This window comes from Hydra vulgaris, chromosome 12, assembly GCF_038396675.1.
Source record: "Hydra vulgaris chromosome 12, alternate assembly HydraT2T_AEP".
NCBI classification, from domain to species: domain Eukaryota; kingdom Metazoa; phylum Cnidaria; class Hydrozoa; order Anthoathecata; family Hydridae; genus Hydra; species Hydra vulgaris.
The window spans coordinates 26,494,208-26,519,515 of NC_088931.1; the positions used below are offsets into that span (position 1 = coordinate 26,494,208).

Here is a 25,308-nt window from a genome sequence, read left to right on the forward strand (position 1 = left end):
TTTGCACGTCTATATTTCATTGGATCTACATCAGAATTCAAGGTAAGTTTGTATTATTGTAAAACCAACATTTCTTTATAATAATTTATAACTTTTGCCTTATAAATTCAATAGATAAAATTTTATAGTGCTTTAACCAATTCAGATACCAGTGGGGAGAAATGGTCCACAAGAGATCCATTTCTTCCCATTCATTTGATTCATGATTGGCAGTAGATTTCTATAGGGATGATATGCTTATAATTAGCATTTTGAATCTATATAGATGTATGTCTTATTGTTACCGTAAAAAATCTGTTAATTATTAATCGTGGTTCTATTTTAAGTAGATCTAGCTCTCGATCAACACTGATAAACAACATTAAAAAGGCAAAAAGTAAACAAACTAGCCTGTGTCCCAACTATCAGCACAGCCTGATATTTATTGCAGACAAGAAAATTGTTTAGCAACATACCTGGCTATGTGCTCAAATATGTTTTATGGACTAACAACAAAAAATGTTCGTGCTCTTACCCTTGGTTTTTTGGATATATGAGACGCCATCCAGAACTTTCACTCAGACAGCCATAAGCCACATCACTGGCACGGGCTACAGCGTTTAATAAATTCAATGTCAACACGTTTTTCAAAGTCGGTCTATTTCTTCCCATATTGGGGTATGATAATTTTTATTTTTTTATAGACTATATTTTGAAATAAATGTTACTCTATTAAATTGAGAAATATAACAAACATCCCTGAGTTGTTGTTATTTATGTTTTTATGTAACTTTTAGTAAAAAAGTAAAAATGGTGGACCATTTCTCCCTTATTAGCATTAAATATTATAATGTTAATATGATCTGCACTGCAACACTAAATTATTGCTAAATAAGTTATTTATATAATAATATTTATCAAATATAAATATATCTTCGGAGGTTATTTGTCCATTTAGTCATTGTTGATTTATACAATTTTATATCAAACTATAGAAGTACAAAAAAGAACATATGCACACTCCACTACCCCCATACTTATTTAAGTCAGTCGATGTATATAACTGCACTGCGATTACGGTCACATTAGTCAATTTGTGTATATATTGTATAGGTCCAAAATTGTCAAATATCGTGTGACGTAGTTTATGGACGACCCCTTATTGTAAAATAAGCGGTCTTATTACAGAAATTTGCTTCATAGATTTATTGATTTTACGTAGGAGAGACCAATAAAAGTTTTAATTTTGACTAATTTAGCACTGCACTCTCCTACATAAGATTAAAATATGGGAATCCTGCATAGAAAATCATAAAAATAAGTTTCCAAATAAAAGATAATTTTAATTTAAGGAAACAAAAGTAGTTTGAATTTAAGGACGGGAATCATAAATAATCAGGTTATGAATAAAATAACTGATTAATAGATTTTTTTTGAAAACGTGAAAAACCAAACTTATTTGGATAATTTTAACAATGTGCTAAAAAAACTTTATTAAAAATTTGTATAAAAAATTACAACCATTTTAAAAGTAACAACTAAATAAAAACTCTCACGTATTTAATAACGTTTAATGTAGGGAAAAGTGGGGCACCGCGTACATTCATAAATTTAATTAACTAAAATAAACACCTAAATACAACAAGTATACGATTCGGTAGAAAAAGATTAAATTAATGTGTTAATGCGTAAGATAAAATATTTAAGAGAGCAAAAAAACAAAACACGAAATAGATATGGCGCCTAATACATGGAACACAAACATATGACGTCAACACAAAACATGGCGTCTAATGCATTAAACAACATTTGTTTTTTTACTTTGCATTCAACTAAGGTTCGATGAATAAGTTATCGATTCTTATGTTAGCATATACTATTATAAGTAATCACATTTTTTCTGTTGAAATTTTGTTTCTGAATCTCCATAAACTTTTTTTTTTGTGATGATATAAAATCTATAAAACTGAATTTTTAGCTTGAGAAAAGTTAAACTTAAAGTTCTGACATATGCATTGTCCATATTTGTACATCGTTCCTCTTACCGAATAATAATTAAATAAAAAATAACGAAACTAGAAATTGTAATTATGATAATTATTTATAAACTGCATTAAAACAAATGTTTCGTGTAAAACTGCATCAAAACAAATGGTTTGTGTAGGCTAAAAAAGTGATGAAATGTATATGACATTAGTTTTAAAAAAAATGAATCAAAGAAAAAAGAAACACAATAGTCCCCCACTTTCCCTATAATAAAATTTAAAAACACAGTTATTAAATCATGAGAAAAAATCTAAAAATAAATTTGTAATGAAAAATTACTGTGAAAACTAATTAAAAAATAGTATAAAACAAAAGCACTAGTAACATTAATATAACAAAACAACATAAAAATTACGTGAAAAGTGAATTTCGTTAATCGTATAAATACGCAACCATTGAAATACGTTAATCATATAAAAGTTTTTTTTTTTTCCATTAATAGAAATTCCAATGTGTTAAGTTTTTAATTGTATTAAAAAAAATTAATTTACGCCAACCAACTTAAAAGTCCAAGCCCATTGACAGGGTAGCTGAGAATGTGTTATTGAACGGACATCAATGATTAGTCCTTGTTTATAAAACATTAATTTCCAATCTAACTTCTCATTCATGCCTAGCAGCGTAACAACAGTTTTATAAGTAGGGATTGGGTTGTAAAGTCGAACATATCCATCGGTAGGCCAGTCCAATATAATTGCATAAACATCTGACGACTTTTGTGTAAACCTATATTTTTTTTCAACAAGCAGTCGTTTAAATAAATTTTATTTTGTTTTTTAATATTATTTAATAAAAATAATTTTAGCTGTTATATGTTAATCATAGTGTTATTTACAAAATATGAATCAATCACTTTTTAGAAATCAAATATTTTGTATAAACCACTAAAAATATTAAACACACAAAAAAGGTTTCTCACAAAGATTCACATGACATACATACACATGTGTGTATGTAATATAAATTAAATCTTAGCTTTCTGACACCTAGAATGAGGCTCACATAGACTCACACATGGATATTTACATGAATATGACGCATAGACTGAGGCTCACATAGATTCACACGCAGAGACACGCATAGTTATAATACATAGACTAAGGATCACAAAAACTCACACACATAGACTCAAATTGTCTTGAAATCTTGCTTTTTATTTCATTTCAATTTTTCATTTCAAGTCTTAGTCTGCGAGTCTACTTTTGTAGACTGAGACTTAAAAAGTAGGCTCTTGGTTACGATACCTCTATCAGTTTTACTGTTGGTAACCTACAATTTAAACTAAATGGTAGACAAATAAACTATATTTAAACAACTGAACAAATCTCATATAGTAAAACATTTTCAGGCTGAAAGATTTTTTAGATCAAAACTTAATTGTGCAATACAATTTTTAAAATGTAACTTTTTGTTTGTTTGTTTACAAAACTGTATACAAAAAAAAAAAAAAAGATTAAAAATGGCTTAAAAAACAATAAAAGATTTACCTAACAAATAAAACAATTTTATCCAGTATCAAAAAAGTTTCGAAAATTTTATTAAACCAAAAACACCATTTGTGTTTTTGGTTTAATAAAAAATTTTAATAAAAAACTACAAAAAAAACAACCATTTGTGCCAAAAATGTGTCAATCCGCCATAGGTTTTAAATGCTCAATCAACTTAAAACTCATAAAAAAATAGTGGCACAATGATGTATATGGGAGACAATTACAAAACCAAAGAGGCATAAGGGAGAGCATACATCCATCTTAAAGATCTTAAAAATCTGTCAGGAATATTTACTAAATGCATGTCATTATTTTTCACTCTAATCCAATGGGACATAGTAGCAAATATTTTTTTTATTATTATAATTTATAATTATTTTTTTTTTATTTAAATAGATTTTAATTAATAAAAATTTAAGAAGAAAAAAAAACATAAAACAAAAATGTCATTTGTTTACTGAGACTTAATGTTTTTTTAATTTTTAAAACATAAAACTACTTAATTCCATTATTCTTGAGTTTTGAAATTTCAAAACAATTCATCGAAAAAAGGTTTTTGTAATGTATTTTTTGTATTATTGCTGTTTAATAAACTTTTGTTTTACTTTCATTACTTTCGGTATGAAGTTTTCTTTTTCATTTAGTCTGATTTTTTTTTTTAAATTTGCTTCTTTTTATATTAGGCTTATTTAGTTTATTTGAAACAGGAATGTCAGTGTGCATCCAGGTATGTTCATTAATATGACATATATAATAAATGACACATATATTTATGAACAGACATTCTAAATCTAGCTTTTGTAAATGTTTTCAAATTTTTTTAAGACTTGCTTGATAAGTGATGTTAATAAATTTATAAGATAGTTGACTACCAGGGTCAGTTATTTTTTGAAAGCTAAATAGCAATAAACTACACAATGAGTATGATGGCAGAGTTAAGAATCAATTAAATAAATCTTGGACATGACCCAGCTGACACTGGATCAAAAACATCTGGAAACGGAATAACAGTCATGCTTCTAGGTAATCTGTTACAGACGATAAAAATTTAAAAATTTAAGAACTTTACAGCAACCGGTACATAAACCAGAATTTGAGGTTCAATACAACTTTAATTAGAATTTTAGAAAAGAAAATTTAAATTAACATATAATTATTGCAATAAGGCATGATACATAACTGTAAATATGCAATCAATTAATAAAGGATTAGGTAAATTATATTTCAACCAATTAGAAAAAAAAATTGAGAGTTTTTAATTTTCTTGATTTTTACATTATCTACATTATCTGCAAATTTGCAAACTTCAGATTTCCAAGTGAAATGGCTTAGAAATTATAGCCTTATAAACACTATCAGATAGATTTGTCAAATGATAAAAATAATTTTGTGATGTAAAAGTGCTATTTAATGAATATTGTATAGAAAAGGATTTGCAAGGTAAAATTTATTAAATCATTGTATCTTTAAATAAAATCTAACTATCCATTTTTCCAAATTGAAACATTTATACTTTATAAAAAGTAATTTATTTAAGCAAAACATTAAATTAATATTTTTATGGTTTGATTAAAATTGCAGTTTTAAGATTAACTAAAAATACTATTTGAGTTTCACATTTAAACAATAATGCAGAGCACCAAGTTACTGTTCTTTTATTTGTGCCTCTATCCAGTTTAAAGTGCAGATCAAGGAGGGGACAACCAACCCACGGGCGTCAACATGAATTTTTGATGTTTCAGATAAAACACTTCCACACATTATGCATAGTCCAAACTTAAGTATGTTCATACTTATGCCAAATGAGATGGCCTAGCAAAAATTTGGGATGGCAGGACCTGGGAACAAAAAAAAGCCCTAAAACGCTAGCCCCCACTGCCCAAACGTGAGAGCACTAATGTATTAAAATTTTCAACTTTGCTATCCTAAACTAAATTAAAATTTATTGATAGATTTTAAATTTTGTAAAAAAAAGTTGAAAATTACAAAAGTTATGACCATGCAAATTTTCAGACCCCCCCCCAATGAGGGGGGTGTAAACTTTAAATAGTCATAACTTCAGTAATTTACAATATTTTTCAACAAAACTTTAAATCTATTGATAAATTTTAATTTAGTTTAGGATAGTAAAGTTGAAAATTTTACTACATTAGTGCCCTCACGTTTTGGGAAGGGGGAGCCAGCATTTTAGGGCTTTTTTGTTCCCAGGCCTCCGCCATCCCAAATTTTTCCAAGGCCATCTCATTTGGCATAGGTATGAACATACTTAAGTTTGGACTATGCACAATGTGTGAAAGTGTCCTATCTGAAACATCAAAAAATCATATCGACGCCCATGAACTAACCATATTTTTCTTTTAAAAAAAACAACTTAAAATTGGTTATTACCTTCACATGGGCCGGCAGGTCTGCACAAGATTCGAAACAGACCTGTCAACCTTTAGTTAACTAAACTATTAAATTTAAATTAAAAAGTTTATTTTCCACTTTTTAGTTATAAAAAAAAAAGATATATTTTAGCAAATGTTTTTGTTATATTTTATTTTCTACTTTTTAGTCTTTACAATGTTACGGTATTTAACACTGCGAATTATTGTTATCTAGCATTGTTATTGTTATGTTGCAATATTATTATTAAACAGTGTTCAGTGTTTTTTTTTAACTTTGATGTTGAAAAAACATCAAAATTAAAAAATATTGAACCAGCAAAAGTTTTTAACCTGGAATCGTTAGAGAAAAGAAGAACTCGCGGAGACCTTATACAAATGTATAGAACAATATATATGGCTGCAACCAAATTCCATTACAAAAACCAATAAATTTTATAACCAACAGAATATTAGACGGAAAAAAAAGCAGAAACCACAACTTTAGATTCTCAAGGGAATACACTCCAAAATGTAACGGAAGGCATAACTTTTTCATAAATCGAGTCTGTAATAATTGGAACACTTTAGATTATGAAACTGTTAATGTGAAAACGATTAACTCTTTTAAAAACAATATTGATAAAAAAGATAAAAGAAACTTTAACTGTTATAAAGTAATCTCTTATGTTATTACTTTCCATGTATTTTTTACGCTACAGTTTTCAATTTAATAATAATAATAATAATAATAATAATAATAATAATAATAATAACCCAGATAGCTGCGCCTCAAAATTAGGAACCTAACATATTCACAGGACTACATTAATATAACCATGAAGAGAAAAATTAAAGGAACTTAAGATAATGTGAGCAACAATGATGAATGATGTGAGCGACAATGTAATGAGAACATTATTTGTACGAGTGACCTCCTAGAAATAAAACATCGAAATTCAAAAAAAAATCTTCTTAAGGAGGACTTGAACCCATAACTCTATCAACCATGCTTCAAAAAGTAGAGCCCTATTACATACAGCACACTACACACACACATTGATGAAATCAATGTAGAAATGTCCCATAGGTCATTGGTTGAAATATTATGAACTGATCCTAAATTTAAATTATTTTTAATAAAACTCCCATATTAAAATAATTTATAACAGCAATAGTTGTAAAACTTCTTTTTTTTTAATCTATAAGATTAAAAAATTATCCTTCATTAATATTTGGTATGATATTATTTGTAAAAACCCTTAGTTTGAAAACATGTGTAAAAAAATATACAAACCATGTTCGCTCAGCTGATGTATCATTTTGTACTCTCCAAATTTTAGATTCATATATAGCTTCACCATTGACTTTTAACCAACTACCCATTTGTAACAATCTTTCTTGAAATATTGGAACAATACGACCATCTGCCGTTGGTCCAATATTCACAACTAGATTGCCGCCATAGCTAGAAGTATTTATTTTATTAATATTAAAACATTCATAAAATTAAAATTAATTATTAAATTGATATTCAAAACATATCTAAAAAATAAAATTAACAAATAAATACATCATTAAAAAAAAAATGACAACAGGTATAGCACCTACTTTACAAGAGAACCATATGCAATAATCAACTATATATCTGTATATTAATAAATGTTAATAATATAAAGGTCTAGTAATATTTTAATTTTACTATAAGTTACTTTATACCTAACCGTTTCAACAAGAGTTTGCAACAACTCATTGATTGTTAAATAATCTGATAAAACAGCATTTCTTCGAAATCCCCAAGAATATCGATCTAAAGTCATTGCATTTTCCCATTTAAAGTTTTGAAGTTTATCTAGAATAAAAATTCTCTATTAGTGAAAAAACAAAGATAATCAAAAATTGATATATTTAAATTTTTATCTTGTAATTAAATAAGAGTAAGTGCTTGTAACACTCATACAGGCCAAATTAACCAACACACCAACAAATAGAGCTGCTTGAGAACTTTTATTAGTAGACACGCTAATTGATCAAAACGAACAGTGGAAGTTTCAACAAGATATTGGATATTACACCTGCTCACACAGTTCATCTGCTAAAGCATGGATAAAAGAAACCAAAGTAGATTTATAGCCCTGGCCAGTTTTTGATTTCCAAATTTGATTTCAATTGAATCTGTTTGACTTAAATGGACAAAGAATTAGTCAAGGTCTAAGTAAGATCCATAAAAAACAAAGTGCAAGAAATAGATACCGTTTGGAGAATAGTTCCAACTAAAATTTACAACAATCTTGTTGAACCGATGAAAAAAAAAGATGCGTAGGTTGTAAAAAAGCATGCAGAGGATATTTTAAATGCTGGTTGAGATGTTTGCTTTTGTAGTGTCAATTTTGATACAACAGGTTTATTATTAATATTGGAAACATTGAAATAAAATTTTTAGGCCTAACATATAAATATTGAAAATAAATTTTTAGACAGAAAATACTGATAAAAGTACTCACGTGGGTTAAAACGATCAATTCCACAAGTTTTAATATCACCATGTTTACAATTAGTACCTATTCCCCATCTGTCATTCACCACAACAGTATCTCGAACTGGACTGTCATAAAAAGAAATCCAGTAAACAAAACAAATAAATAAACCAAATAAAAAAATAATAAACTTTAATTCAATGTATATTAGAAACTAACCTAAGTAATTGCATAAACTATCATTAGTAATTCAATATATACGAGAAACTAACATAAGTAATTAATTACCATTTGTAATCTAACCTATTGTTTTTATACTATTCAAAACAAGTTTCTGAAAAAACCAGTGTGCATAAGGAAAAGCATATGCTTTTGAGAAATTAAAATTAAAAAAAAAGATACATAAACACAAACAAAAAAGGATAGAAATATATTTCAAAAAAATTTCATTATTGAATTCAAAAAAAAAATTAAAATCAAATTTTGGTTTTAATTTATTAGAAAAAAGTCTTTAATCTCAAATACAACTTAATTTATTTATTTTTAAATAAAAAAAAAAACATGATTTTTTAAACCAAAATTAAAAAAAAAGATTAAAAGCAAATTTTTTAAAAAACTTGTGTTAATAAGTACAAGTATAAGTAGAAAAAAAAAAATTTTCTCTACATGAAACATCATTAGTGAAATTATACAGAAATTAGAATAGATTAATATAAATTGACTTTTTATTCAAATTAATTTATTTGTGATATTGACATTATTTTGTATTATTAGAGCCAAAATGTGGTTATTTTGACCTGTGGTTGTTTTAAAATGTGGTGGTTTTGAACTGCATTCTAATTATAAATAATTAGACATCACACCTGTCATTATATAACCAAGCAAGAAACTCTTCGCTTTTCCAATAGGTATAATTTGCTTCCCAATCTCCATCAGACCATATATACTCTGGTTGGTAGCTCAAGACATGATCATACATTTGTGGTAACAAAATATCCTATAGCAATGAAAAAGTTGAAAAAATAAATAAACTGATTAAACTTTTTTTATTTTTCTAAATTCTCTAAAACTCAAAACAAAAACTTTGAAAGACAGATAATACATCAAAAAACAATTTAAAGGAGAAAGTATGCAAGGTTTAGTTCAAAGATTTCTTGTTTATCTAAAACTGTTTAAATGTCCTTTATTGGCTAATATTTTGCATACATTGTCTCTTCATAAACAGGAATCAGGAGTGCCAAAGTGAAACAAAGAAGACACATGGTTTAAGTCAAAATATGAAACAATAAACACACTTAGTTTAAGTAAAATCTCATAAACAACAAAACATCTCAATACAAAAACAACTGTGTTTGTAATTTTTCAGCTGTAACAATAGCATTCTACAGTAGAAAATTAAAAACAAAAAAGACTATTTGAGTGGGTATAAAATAAAAAAACACAAATCAAAATTCTACCTTAATACTTGAAACTGTTGCATTATTGCCTGTATCTTTAATTTCACTGAAGATATCTTGTGTTTTTTTTTCTAACCTTTTGCATTTTTGTTATGTGAATCTTTAATTTCACCTAATAAATCTAATTATAAAATAAACTGCTCTCCTAAATGAACTTTTTCCGCATCTTGGTGAAGCCTAAACTAGCTTTGTTTGATTAATTAATGATACACATCCATAAAAAGAAAAAAAACATGCGAAGGTTGCTTCTCCTTTAATGGATGTGTGGCATCAATAGTTGTATGGCAATAGGGTGTTAACAAAATTTACTTTTGCAAAAGATATTTTGCAGATAAGATCAGTTTAGTAGATTTGAACTTCAAAGACCAAGGAAATTTGATAAATTGTGTATATCAAAACAGATTAATAGAGTTGGGGAGCTGATTTGTTTGCAGCTGATTGATAGAACACTTGAGAGAAAAAGGATGCAGACAAACCTTCTTCTGAAGTTTGTCTGTATCCTCCTTTTGTCTCCTATTTTTGTTCTATATATATATATATATATATATATATATATATATATATATATATATATATATATATATATATATATATATATATATATATATATATATATATATATATATATATATATATATATATATATATATATATATATATATGTATATATATATATATATATTAGGGGTGTCCACTATGCAAAAAATTTTCAAAACCACCTAAATTGAATTTTTTCCCATTCTAGTGTTTGTGTATAATGTAAAAAATTTTATTATCAAATTTTAATAACTATTCTAGAGCTCCCTCAGAGCCCCTAAAGACAAGCCCCAATTTCCTGTTTAAAACAGTATCTTTTTTAGTTAAAACACAGAGAAATAATTATTGTGAATCTGATTTTTCAAGTATTTAGAAATTAAATCACAGAAATCAAGCCAAATAAAACCAGCTTGCATAATATATGTTAAATTATCCAGTTTAACAAAGCTAGTTCTGCATTTTTGGTTAACAGTTATAGCCAAAGTATTAGACGGGAACCCCAAAACTAAAATTAAGACTGTTTTTCTGAATGTTATTAATGTTGTTTCATTGTCCAAGAGTTTTTTTTGCCAAAATCAGGACATTGCTGCCTGTAATTTTCAACGCCCTGCAGCAACCATTCTCTTTGTTCTGGATCACTGGTTATGATGGTGGCAAATTCTGAAATCAGTTTAACTCCTCTTTCTGCGGTATCATTTACAACTTTTACCGTACGAACAAATTTTTCAGCTGTATCCTGGTTGCTCTGCCCACTGTTCAATTAGTTTAGCAAGCCAATCTGTATTGATGCCAAGAATGCTGAACAATGAGTGAGATTCAGGTCCCAGAAGATTTGATAAACCTGTTTGACGAGTGATTTGATTAAAAACTGGCTAACCAAGACAAAAATTTTCGGGTACTGGAATTTCCAAGAGTTTGGCTGCCATATCTTTTTTCACAGTGGAATTAACATGTTTGCTGAAGAAAGCAAATGGTACTACCTCTTCTGTCAAATACCATCGGTAATTGGTTATTTTAGAAAGAATGACATCAGCAACTTCCTTGTCTATTTCTTTGTAGTCCATCATGTCGTGGATGAATTGCAGGTCATTCATAGGTGCATCAGCACCAATGCTAGCTTTTGTCCATGCTGGTGTGTGGAAAAGAGAAAGATATCTGTTCATTCTAAAAAGTTTGGTCGTCATCCTCTGATCATAAGGCAATTGTTTAGAAAACATGAACATTTTGTTCACATAAATGTTACATGCCATCCATCGAGCTTGGTGGATAGCTCCTGGTTTAAAAAAATTGTACACCCAGCGGTGGAGTTTGCCCAAAGATGATCAGTGTGTTCTCAGCACATTCACGATAGTCATATCTTGGAAATGTTGTAGCATCTTCCTTAGCAAGTAGATGTGTCAAATGCTGTATGGTCTGTTCTTTGAGGTTTTGCAACCAGGTGCCTTCAACAGCTAAAGTTTCGATTGGCAACTGTTTATCCAATGCTGGCCAAGCAGTTTTAAATTCAGCAAAGAATTTATTCTCTGGACCAAAAATGTTTCCAAATAATTTCTTCCAAACTGCCCCAACAAAGATTTCAAAAATGTGATGTCGACAGGCAAGATAGAGAAGTTTTCGACCTAAGTTTTTTTCAATCAATTTAGCAGCACCATTGTGGATGCCACTATTACCGGCAGTGGTATCAAATACCAATGCCACAACATTGTCGCTTAGATCCCAAGCTTCTAGGAGATCTAATGTTGCATTTGCTTGAGTCTCTCCTTTCGAATCAACGAGAACAGGAACACCAAGCAATTTTCCCTCACTGTATTCTGGAGCACCCGACACAAGCACAGCTAACTGTTCATGTTGCACAACTAGTATGTCTTTTAGCAATTTTCCGTCCCAGTGAAGGGCACCAAACTGGGGTGGGTTGAGCCTCACATTATCTATAACACTCTCAGCAATCCTCTGTCGATTTAACATTCTACTTCGACGAGATGTCGATCTGGAGATATCAAAATCGTCCAAGTTTCCACCAGCAGCTTTAATTACAGCAGACACAATCATAGTTGTTTTATTATCAGACAATTTCAGCCTGTCTGCTGCAGAAGTGATTTCCTCACATTGCATAATTCTTTTGGGGAGGTGAAGAGTAACAAATTCTGATCGTCTATTCATTGGAGCTTCATAATTCAAGTCCCACCCTAAACCGATATCTACTTCAGCAACAGCAATATTTTAATTAACATTCTGTTCTTCGTCATTAACTTCTATGTCCTCATCATCCTGATTATCCTGTCTACCTTCTTTTTCTACTCTTTTTTTTTCTTCATCTATAAGTATGATTTTCCAATTATATCTGACTTCTTTCATTTTTGCTTTAATCTCAAAGATTTTGTCATGCCCGTCCATGGTTGCCTTTCTGTCTTTTTTTTTATCTAAATAGAATGCAACATCATCATCTTTCTTTTGGGCAGTCAGTAGCCTGGATTTCATGATTTCCTGTATGGCCTCCGGTGATCCAATATCAAAAAGACTATCCAACTTGGCCAAGAAGTTAACACATTTTCCGCAAGCATCACTTTTGCGATTCTTGTTCTTCAACAAGCGGTTCCACTCATTCCAGAGACACATAAGATCTAACACCGAATTTTGTCTTGTCTTTGTCTTGATGCGTGCCATGTTCCAGAAAGTTACAACAGCGTCAATTACTACATAGCCAATTTCTTGATTTGTTACATGATTTCGGACATTTTCTTCATCACGTCGTAAAAAAAGAAAAAATTTCAAAACCTGTCTGCAATCGGGTAGTTTGGAACCAGTTATTGATGGTGATAGGTGTCCAATTAGCCAAAACTTAGAAGAGGCACGAGTAACAGGCCTTGTTGTTGATGATGATGACGACAGTGAAGGCTGGTCGGTTGTGTCTGACAAGCAACTGGAACTGGTTGGCAAAGACTTAAGTTCAGTTTCTACAACTTTACCACTTCTTGTCAACATTTCAGTTTTAATTTATTTAACTAAAACAGGAAACAGCAAAATAATTATAACAGTCAATATTACATATTAAATTGTGTCAATATCATAATATTATTTTGCTTGTTTATGAAATTTGTAATCAATGCAAAAATGTGCTACTGTTTTAACCCATTCGTGCCATCTCTATAAATCCTAAAATGTAACAAAAAACTCAGGCACTAATGGGTTAAACAGGAAATTGGGGCTTATCTTTAGGGGCTTTCAGGGGGCTCTAGAATAGTCATTAAAATATATACATACATATATAAATATATATATATATATATATAAATAAATATATATATATATATATATATATATATATATATATATATATATATATATATATATATATATATATATATATATATATATATATATATATATATGTATGTATATATATATATATATAATATATATATATATATATATATATATATATATATGTATGTATATATATATATATATATATATATATATATATATATATAATATATATATATATATATATATATATATATATATATATATATATATATATATATATATATATATATGTATATATATAGAGAGAGAGAGAGAGAGAGAGAGAGAGAGAGAGAGAGAGAGAGAGAGAGAGAGAAGGGGAGAGAGATAAAAAAAAAAAAAAATTTATATAAACTTACATCAACATAATGATGGGTTGCAAAATTGTTAGATTTGTCTAGCAAATATAAACGATTGTACCACTCATAAAGTGAATAATAGAGACCGAAATGAATAGATTTTTTAGCACGAACTGCTTGCGCCAGCTCACCTGCAACCATAAAAACAATAAGAAGAATTTGGTCACTATATATATATATATATATATATATATATATATATATATATATATATATATATATATATATATATATATATATGCATATATATCAAGCCTTACTGGGAAGTGCATGTGGTTGCACGCCTTGTTCATCCACATTTAAAGTAACTTTTTTAGACACACTGACCACGGCAGTTCGCATCTTTTAATTTTTTAAGCGCTTCAATAATTTGTGGCAAAAAGCTAAACTTATATACCGAGAAAAAAACACAACTCTAAAAAAAGGAAAAAAAATTGTAACGAAATATTAAACTTTAATTAAAAAAACTAGAAGAAATAACCAATTTGAAAGCAAAAAAAATTTAATAGAAAAAAAAATTTTATAAAAATTTTTTTTTCTATTTTTTTTTCTCAATACTTACATAATTGGAAAATAAGAAAATAAATTTATTTGTTTACTATTTATTTGTAAAATATACTATATGATTAATAAATTTTATAATGATGGAAAAAATTAAATAAAAGAATTGCATGGTTTCTTTTATAAATGCATTTACCCCAGTTGATGCCTGTCTGAAAATTTTTCATTTATAATGCGCCTAACTTCCAATGTTAATACGAATTACTAGAGATAATGAAAATAATCATCATGTTTAAAAAAATGTATTCAAAAACTTTAAAAAAAGTTTTAAATAGGCTATGTTCCTAAAAATTTTGTTAATAAAGTTTTGTAAATTTCAAAGCACTTACCCACAAGCTTTTGGATCATCGTCAATAACAATAGTTCATCAGGAAATAAACTATCAGGTTGCACAATTTGCACAAAATGCACAATTTAGAGAATCCAATTAAAGTGCAGACTATTTCAATGGGGGTAGTCAAAACAACCAAATGTTTTATATTTAAATATTAGTAATAATGACTTATTCTTTTTACATGAAAAACTTGTTTAAAAAAAAAAAATTTACAAATAAAAAGCAATTAGTTTTTTCGCTTTCTTGTGCATTGATAAAAATAGTAAGTTTAGTAAAAACATCTGAAAAAAGAATTTTAAAGTTGTCCATATTTCTAGTACAAATAATAAAAAAAAAATAACAAATGCCCTAAAAAAGAAATGAAAAAAAAAACAGTAAAATATTTAGGCATATTATTATTCTGACAAAAAATTTTTTATATTAATTTTCAAGTTTTTTATTTTTTAGTTTATTTTATTAAAATTTTCTATTTTGTATAGTAATTGTTTCCTTTCTTCGAGTGATACTGCTTTATTCTCAGTAGTTTCTTATAGCTTTTTTTTGCTAATTCTTAAAACGCTAACTAAATAAAAACGTTGCCAAGTTGTTGGATTTTTAGATGTTTGAGTTTTGACACTTGGCATTGTGCAAACTGTTATTTTTCAAAAACTATGACCATATAAAGCTTTAAACCCCCTTAATTTAAGGGGGCTGTAAACATTGCAGGGTCATAAAAACTGAACACTAAGAGATTATTGCATGAAACTTGAAATTTGTTGATGAATATAAATTTAGATAAAAATAGTAAAGAAAGTATTTTATAAACTCGTTGCTCCCACATTAAGGGCTGGGCGGGCCTAAAAATTAGGGTTTTTTTATTCCCAAGCTCCAATCACCCCAATTCTTTGCAAAACATTCTTTTTTGATATAAGCATAAACAAACAAAAGTTTGTAGTTTGCACAATGCCTGTAAGTGTAGATAAAGCTCAAACATCTAAAAATCCAGTATACACCACTGTTTTACCAAATTTAAGGGTTTAAGGACCCTTAGAAGTGTTAGGAGTAAAAATTGAAAAACAGGATTTTGGATTTTTTACATGGTTTTACACATAAATGATACATTTTTACCTCTTTCTCATTTAGCTATTTTGAATTTATAAATAAGCAAGTATGATTTTTTAATACTATTCCAGATATATTAATATATAAAATATAATACAATATATAAAATACATTAGTTAAATCAATATAACAATAAAGTTAATGTTTTTTAGATATATAAATAAATAGTAATATGGAAATAAACAATAAACAATGCAGAAAAACAAGCTGTTTTTAAAAAAGAAAACTCGAAGATGTAGAAAAATGTTTAACATTGAAGAAAACCTGAGAAAACCATCTTTTAAACAGATCAGTTCTAGAACTTCCCAAATACCAGTTGCCAACAGTTGGCGACATTAAGAAGATATTGCCATATTGTTTCCTCAAAGCAGTCAAGTCAACAAAATGAAATATTAGCTGCTCCGTGCAGGAAGGAGGATATCAGCTAAAATGTCAACTAGTGTAAAATGTGAGACAGGTATTAAAGATTGTCTTGTCAAAAAATTAGTAAATATCTGGTGCAAAGTGGGTTTTCAAAAAGACTTCTTGATGAAAGGTTGGACCATTAGAAATAAGATTGAAAAGCTCAATAAAAAATGGAGAAAGCAAATAGATCTTAAAAAGTAAGATTTTCTTTATATATTTACAATAAAAAATTACTTTTTAAAATTTTAAATGTCAAAGTTTTTTAAAGTTGTAAATAATTTTTTTTTTCTTATTAGATTGAACTTCTCTTCAAAAGAAAATCTTTAGATTCTTGAAACTGGATATATAAAAAACTTTTTGACATGATGCCATTAAAGCTAGGGAAGCTAGACATGATGCCATTAAAGCTTAGGGAAGCTGACCACAACAGTTCACCTGATGCCATTAAAGAGGATATTGAATTCTTAAACAACCAAAAGTCGACTAGAAAAATATATATAACTAAGGATGTTGACATGATTTATCAAAAGATAATAGAACATAGGGATGTGTTAGATAAAAAACTTGAAGCGTTCATAGGGGATAAAAATTTATTTGAAAATCATATTATCTCCGATTCTGATACAGATTCAATATATTTTAAGTCAAACTCATCTAATGATTCATTTTTTGATGTATCTAGTGAAGAAGATAAAAAATCCCATGTACCATTAACAAGAAAAAAAAAGATCTAATGAGCTGCACCTGTCAATATCAGGGTATGGATTAATAAATGCGACAAATGAAGTTGCAACAAGATTTCATCTTGATGTAAGGGATCATACAGCAATTCTTTCTTCAATTAGATATTGTATTGTCAAAATCAAGTGCTTGATTTTGACAAAACAATATCACAATATTATGTTATTGTTTATTATTACAATGTTATTATTACAATGTTATTGTTTTGTCAAAATCAGGAACCCACAGAAAAAGATTTCATACAAGGTTTCAAAAACAAAAAGGAAGAAATTATAAATAGCTATAAAAATGATTTAATGGAAACTCTTGCTTCACTTTGATAGTAAATCCTGTAATGAATGGGATCTTAAAAATAATATTACTGTTAAAATGGAAAGGACTGCAGTAACAACATGACGGCTTCTGCGGATAATAACAGTAGTGATACTCTGCTGGGAGTGTTCAAGGCAAATTCATCTGAAGGCAAAGTCTAAGCAAAACAAATAAAAAATGTACTAGAAGATTTTGAAAGTAAAAATAACATTTTTGCTGTTTGTAATGACACAACTGCTTCAAGCACTGGTGCACCTAATGCAGGAATTTAACTTATTAGTAGGTATGTTGTTGGGAAGCACATTATTTTTGCTTTTATGTCGTCGACACATATATGAGAGACATGTCAGTCATTTAGTACAAGCGCTAACAGGAAAGACTAAGGCACCAAAAAAAAGCTCTTTTGAAATTTTATTAAATATTGGCCTGAAAATTTTTAGGAGTGCAATAAAGAAATTAACTCATCAAACAGATTTATTTTCTACATTTTTAAAAACAATTCTTACATGCATCAGATTGCACAAGAAGCTAAAGAATACTTAGGAAAACTTTTTCCAAGATAAGATAACAGACTATATAAGATTATGTGAACTAGGTTCTTTCTATTTGGGTAACGAAGTACCAAATTCTACCTTCATCAACCCCCTACTTGTCATGAAGATAGATTTATGGTAAATGGGATATATTTATTGATTCTTTAACTAACTCATAAGAAACTAAAATTTGTCAGTGGAGAAGATATATGTGAACAAAATTGCACTTTTTGTAGCAATATTTTACATCCCTTGGTTTGAGAAGTCATGAATCATAATCCAGGCACCATCTAATGATCTCAAAGTTGCTAAAGTAGCCAAAAACATAGAGGAAGAAGACAAAATATTAGGCAAAAGTTTAAAAAATTCTCTTCTTAAGCATACATGGTACTTGGCTGAAGATGTTTTTGTATCACTAGCAGATCCAGGCATAGTAATGAAGAGAAGTTCTTAATGATAAAGAAACTTATTAACTATGCCTATCTCAAATATTTTATTTTGAAATAAAGAAACCAGATATTAGAGATGATAATCATTATAAAAATAAAAAATAAAAACAGCTGGTATATTCTATTCATACTCAATCTTAATATACAAGATACATTGTTTTGGATTTCTGATGGAAAATTTGTAGATCTTCATTCTAGCATCAAGTTTTTGAATTTTTTTTACAAATATTCAGTGCACAAATGACTACTCTGAAAGAATTATTTATCTAGTGCATAAAATTCCTGGCAGACAGTCATATTGAAAGTTAGAGAAAAAAAATCATGGTGGGTGCTAAGTTAGAGGTGGGTGCTAAGTTAGAGGTGGGTGCTAAGTTAGAGGTGGGTGCTAAAGAGAAAAAGAGTAGACAAAAGAATGAAAAAGAACAACAAAACTCCTTAGCAAAAAATATTTTATCTGAAGATTTGGAGACCTAAAATTTTGCATTTTACTTTTAGTTAAGGCATATAACCAGGATATATTTTGAACTTTTTGGTTCTGTCAAAAAGTATTTTTGGGAAACCCTATGGGTAATTATGGGTAATTAAATAAACAATGGTTTTAATTATGGGTAATTAAATAAACAATGGGTAATTAAATAAACAATGGTTTAGAAAGTTGAAATTCTACTGAACAACAAACATTTAGTATAAATAGAATTTCAAAAAACTCGAAAACAATAAAGCCATCAAAAGGTTTTAACTAAAATATATAAATATATACCTAGGATATCTTTATGTGGTCCATTATCAACAGAGTTCCAATTCCAACTGACATTTGAAGGCCAGAGTGTAAAACCATCATGATGTTTGCTGGTCACAACAAAATACCTGTTCAAAATAAATTTAAAAATAATTTAAAAAAAAGTTTATAATTATATAACAGTTTAACACCTATTGTAATTACACAAGCTGATTTGTTACATTTTATGAAAATAATTTTTAAAAATAATTTTTTTATGGCTTATTTGTGTGTTATCTTTGACAAGATTTTCATTAAAAGTGGTTATGTTATATAAACAATGATATCAAAGTTTGGTACCAAAGGTCAAGGTTCATTTCTAATCTATCATCAACAAAGTTCGAAAAATTGTTAAATTGTTAAGGAAATCTCCAGTCAAAATTGATGTGCTCCAAGAGGAATGTGAAAAACAACATGGCAAAGAAATTACTGTTATTTTAGATTGTTGAACAAGATAGAATAGCTTATTGGCAATGATTCGGCAGTTTCTCAAAATCAAACAACAATTTGAAATTGTTCAAAAAAATCGAGCCTTTACATCAAAAAAAAAAAAGATGCAATTATAAAGCAATTTGGCAAACCTGCACAAACATTTGTACAATCTGGACTGTTTTTATGAGATTGTAGAGCATGAAATTTTTAACAAGCCATCAAAAACTGTTCTTCAGAATATTACCAAATGCTCTTAAGGCTATAAAAAAATAAAACATTGAAATCTTGACTCAAATGGAGAGTAGTAAAGGATCCAAAGACAATGAAGAACAACTTTCTCTACAAGAAGAGTTAGAAGATGCCATTCATTATCTTCTAATTTCTTCTAACTTAACTTCTTTAGCAAAGAAGCAGAGACAATCCAAATGAGGAGTTTAAGAAATTAGGAAATGTTGTTTTTTGAAGCAACAAGCAAAAGAATTGCAAACCTTGAGCTGTTATTCAATTCTCATGAAACAATTCTCCAACAACTATTGAATCAGAGCTAGCATTTTCAGCTGCTGAACTATTTGTTACAAAATTCAAGAATTGGTGACGACCTTATGACCCTTTGTGCTTCCTGAAAGCCTATTTTTTGTAGAGAAATAAATTGTAAAAAATCTAAAGTATAAAAATGCTGTTTTATAGTCTTTATTTATTATAATGCATTATCAATGCAAGGGTATAAAAATATATTACGATATAAAAAGAATTCATATTTTTATTTAATTTACCATTTTTTTACATTTTACCTGTAAATTCCTTAATTTTAACCATCTCATGGGTAAATTAAAAACCTGGTAAAAGCTCAGTGGAAAACAATGATATATATATATATATATATATACAGGGGTTGCGATGAATTGGGTGCGATCGCGCCGCACTCGTGAAACACACCCGTAAACGGTTTTTATAAACCTTCTATGCGTGATAAACATTGCTTGCTCAGCTTATAACGGGAGTATAAAATCACGCTCATTCAAAAGTTTGCGACGGAAAAAATAATAAGCTTTTACATGGTTTTTTTATAAAATAATTGTAATTAAATTTCTTAGGTAATGATAAAACGTATTGATTTAACAGTATAACTCCATCTTCCTTATACTTATATTGTTATACGAAATACTTATATAAAATATAAGCATTAAGTCACTCGCTTTCTGCACGTTTCTGTTTTGCTGTTTTGTCAGCATTTTTACGTTTTGCACTAACATAATGAATGAACAGTTTGAAGTTGTTACAGCTAATTTCAATAATTGAATGTTAACTATTTTAACCAAGTGCGCATGGAAACACAATGTGAATATAAAAATATGCAAATGAAATGGGTATAGAAAATTAGGAAATAACTATAAGAAAGTTAAAGCTTCTGAATATTTTTAATTTTGTAAAAACGTCAAGTAAGATTTATTTGATTTATTGTTAATAATATTCCACACATCGTTTATAACAAAAATAAATTTTCATAATGGAGATTTTTTAAAATTCATTTTTGTATATAGTATAGGTTTTTTATTAACTAGTATTTATCTTATATAAATTAAAAATGTTTCTGCTGTTTAGAATGTCTGCAATCAAGGATATTCCAAAAGGAAACAAAGTAATGTTGTCAACATTTAGGAAATGGAAAATTGAGGTAATAAGCTTTAGAACTGAAATTACCAACAAATAATCAATGCTTATCCATGAGTCACAATACGCTAAATGATAACATTATGATATTAGGAAACCATAGAAGTTGGTCAAAAGAAGAAATAATCCTCATAAAAAAGCGAACAAAAGATATTTATTTGAATAAGAGATGATTACTTCAGGTTGATGACCCAGATGACTATACAACAACAACATCATTAACTCCAAATCAAGTTCTCCATGATGAAATAGACAGTGCTGATGAAGATATGACTGACGAATTAGCAGCATTCAGTTTTGAAAATGAAAAAGAGAAAAAATATCAAGAAATATAAAAACCGTTAATTGTAAATATTAAGTTAATAGCGTTTTAAATACATATCAAAACAACAAAAGCAAAAAATTTTAGCCACGAATTTATTCTTCAATATTATCATAAGAACTTATTAAGCACTTGCGTTTTTGTTTGGTTGCGTTTTTTTTAATAGTTTAAAAAAATAGCGATCTGGTGCAAATAAAAAACAAGAAGTTGAGAAGTATAAAAAGCTACATTGTTGAAGTAGTATAAATGCGCTGTTGTAGATACTACTTCAAACATTGATGAATGAAAGTCGTAAAACAAATAGAAACCTTTTTAAAAACACTGTCTTCCACAATTTTCATACTTCAAAATCGCTCTCGCGACCCTGACCCCAAGTGCGCATAATTGCGCTCGATGACAACATATTATAATTTTACGAGCATAATATAACACACTTGGTGATTTTCTTCATCATAAGCCCTGTATATATATATATATATATATATATATATATATATATATATATATATATATATATATATATATATATATATATATATATATATATATAATATGTACATATATATAAAATTATTTAAATTCAAAAAGAAGTGGTCACCCTAGTTATAGTTGACTAAAGCTTGTAGGATTTCAACTCCTGTAGGATTTCAAATGATAATTTTCAAGGTAGGATACCATTATTTTAAACATTAAATAAAAAATTTAAAAAGATTTTTTTAAACTTTTTAAGTTTAACATAAATTTAAAAAAAAGTGATATCTTACTTTGCACCGGATGCTTCAACAAGATCTGCCCATTGTGTTGCATTAAAAAATTCACCTTTCCAAAGGGTAACAAAATCAGAATACTCAAATCCTGGTGGATAGTTATCTTTCATAAACCTAACAAATGCAGGATTTTGGTCACCTAGAAGGTATTTTAAGTGAAACATTAAAAAAAATGAGTAATATATTTGCAAAAGGGTTCAAAAACAGAAAAAAAGAATGTTATAAATACAAAAAATTTGACACACATAAGAAGTGAGATTTACTTTAATATAATATTTAATAAATAATATGTAATAAAAGATTTGTGTAAAACTGAAAAAACATGTTACCTTAACCAAGTTTACAAAAATCAAGAAAAAATACTTCTTATTGTTCAAAATCCTAACTTTTTAATTTGATTGTACATATTCTATAGATTGAACTTTTAATGGTTTTTTCTTTATGGCTTTTATATTGAAGTAAAAAAACCATGATAGAACTTTTAACTTATTCATATAGTAAATTAAATTGATTTCATATTTTTCAGATTTTTTGTCACTCCTGAAGTGAGTCAATTATTTTTTTTCTAGGACAAATTTGAAGACTTTATTCCTGAACTTTTTACAGTAAATCTAGCTTCATCAAGCAATCTGTTCTGAATTACTTACACTGCAAGATGTACATATTCTATGTACATCTTATAATGTAAATGTAATCTAAACATATATTAGAGTTTAAACATTTAAAATTATTACAAGAGGAAAAGCCTTTATTTCAAGTTGAACTATATTTCCAATTTTATTTAGGTATATTTTATTATTAAAATAAAATGTTTTATTCTTCAAATCAGTACAATTCTGAAACATTACCATGTGTCAAAATGGATTTTTGTGTTAACATATAACATAACTATTAATAATAGTTAATAATAATATATATTTAAAAAGTTTATTGTCGAAAAAGTATAAATTAAATAAACAAGAGTTGCTTAAGACCTCTAATCTTTATTATTATTGTTTATTTTTGATTTTAATTTTTATTATTGATTTTTAATTTTCTTTTCTAAGATTTTTTATCTGTATACAATTTTTAGTAAAAAAATTCAAGAATAAAGTAATTATTTCTGCTTTTTTAAATTTATTTCTATACCAGAAGACATTTTTTTTATAATTTTATGTAATTTTTACCAACATTTTATACATTAAATACATTCTTATATAGTCTGTTTTAATACAATCTTATAAATGTTGAAACAATACATAAATATGCTAATAATAAACAATTGATTTCTGAAACCAAAAAAGAACCTTAGCCTTTTAATAGGAAAAAATCAGATTTATTAGAATTGTTGGATTTTTTTATTGAGGATTTGGGTAATTGTTTATTTGATTATTTTGCATATCAACTATTACAAGAACTTTATAAATAATTTTAAGATTACAAAAAAAGTAAAAGATTTTAGGTGTTTCAGATAGCAACCATTAAATACTCCTCTAATTAGTGAACAAAACCATTTATTATTTATTATTAAATAAAGATTAGGTTTGATAAACAATAGGTCAATTTTAGATTAGGCCAGGATGCTGGTTGTTTACTGGAGGTTCTCAATAAGTTGTGGATGGTCGGGAAAAAAATTTAATAAAAACTTAACAGAAACTTAACAAAGAAAAAAAAATTATAAGTCTGCACCCTTTTTTTATAGAAGTTTACAATTTTACAATAAGAAAATATAAAGTTTCGAACAATTATTGTCAACTCAAAACAAAGGTTTTTATTTTTTAATAAAATATATATATACATATATATACATATATATATATATATATATATATATATATATATATATATATATATATATATATATATATATATATATATAAAGAAGAAAGAAACAAAGCTACTTTTGCTTTGAGTTAGTAAAATACTGCTGTAATGTTTTGAATTACCAAAACAATTTCAAATCTTTTCAGAACACTTTCAATCAAATTTCAAGCTATGCTTTGATGTTAAAATATTTGTTCAAAGTATATCGTATGGGTAATTTTAATGACCAGATAAAAACAGTAGAACGAGTAGAGCAGTAAAACAGAATGTATAGTAGGTATAAATTGAAGTTTTTTATTTTGATCATTCATTTTTGATGAGTCTTTATTGATGAAACACAGTGTTGAATGAAAAAAAATTTTGTTAAGTGATTTTCTACTAATTTATAATTGCTCTGTTCTTTTAAGAACATTGAGCACCCTCTTTTGTAGAATACATTTTGAAAACTCACTTTTGTTAAACTCAACTTAATTTTCTACGGTTATATGATTAACCAAAATACATTCATTGGATATACATTTCAAAATACTAATAGCAAAAATTTTAGAGAAAGCCATAGAATTTTATACTGTTGCATGTTTTTTTTAGAAAAATATTTATTTTGGCTGATATCTTTTTAATTTTAAAATGACTTATTAGTTGACTATTATAGCTTAAATAAATACTGAATGATGGTAATTACAACAATCTAAAGTTATATTGTGACACCTGGAACCCATTTCTGCTTTCACAAGATTTTTGAAAAGTGGTCTGGTACCTATTACTTTAGATAATATGAAATCATAAAAATAAATTTTTAGCAAAAAATCAATAGCTGAAATAAATATAAAATGTTTTAAACAGTACAAAATTCTTATCATTTAAACTATTTCTTTTTCCTTTTTTTTCCAATAAAAAAAACTATACAGTAACACACTTTCTTTTGCAACCAAATTTAAAAACTATACCACAACAACTTTAAAAAAAAAGAGATTCAAATTTTAAATAACCAGCTAAAAATAAAAATTGCATAATTGTGTTTAAAAAATACATGATTTGTATGCTTTGTATGCCAAGTAGGAAACCTAATAGAATAGCGTACA

The 25,308-nt window shown here is 27.5% G+C and overlaps 1 protein-coding gene across 2 annotated transcripts in view; it reads right to left on the bottom strand.

Annotated features, from left to right (window-relative positions):
- Positions 1–1,457: 1,457 nt before the first annotated feature.
- LOC100215845 (alpha-L-fucosidase) overlaps positions 1,458–25,308 on the bottom strand; it is a 52,562-nt gene continuing 28,711 nt past the window's right edge. For both annotated transcript variants that reach the window (XM_065812733.1, XM_065812734.1), the window contains exons 2-9: positions 22,421–22,562; positions 19,214–19,320; positions 14,018–14,148; positions 9,222–9,355; positions 8,386–8,486; positions 7,601–7,733; positions 7,179–7,349; positions 1,458–2,751 (exon numbers count right to left, since the gene is read on the bottom strand). In XM_065812733.1, the coding sequence (XP_065668805.1) occupies positions 2,508–2,751; positions 7,179–7,349; positions 7,601–7,733; positions 8,386–8,486; positions 9,222–9,355; positions 14,018–14,148; positions 19,214–19,320; positions 22,421–22,562 (1,163 nt within the window). In that variant the 3' untranslated portion in view covers positions 1,458–2,507. The remainder of the gene's footprint in view (positions 2,752–7,178; positions 7,350–7,600; positions 7,734–8,385; positions 8,487–9,221; positions 9,356–14,017; positions 14,149–19,213; positions 19,321–22,420; positions 22,563–25,308) is intronic.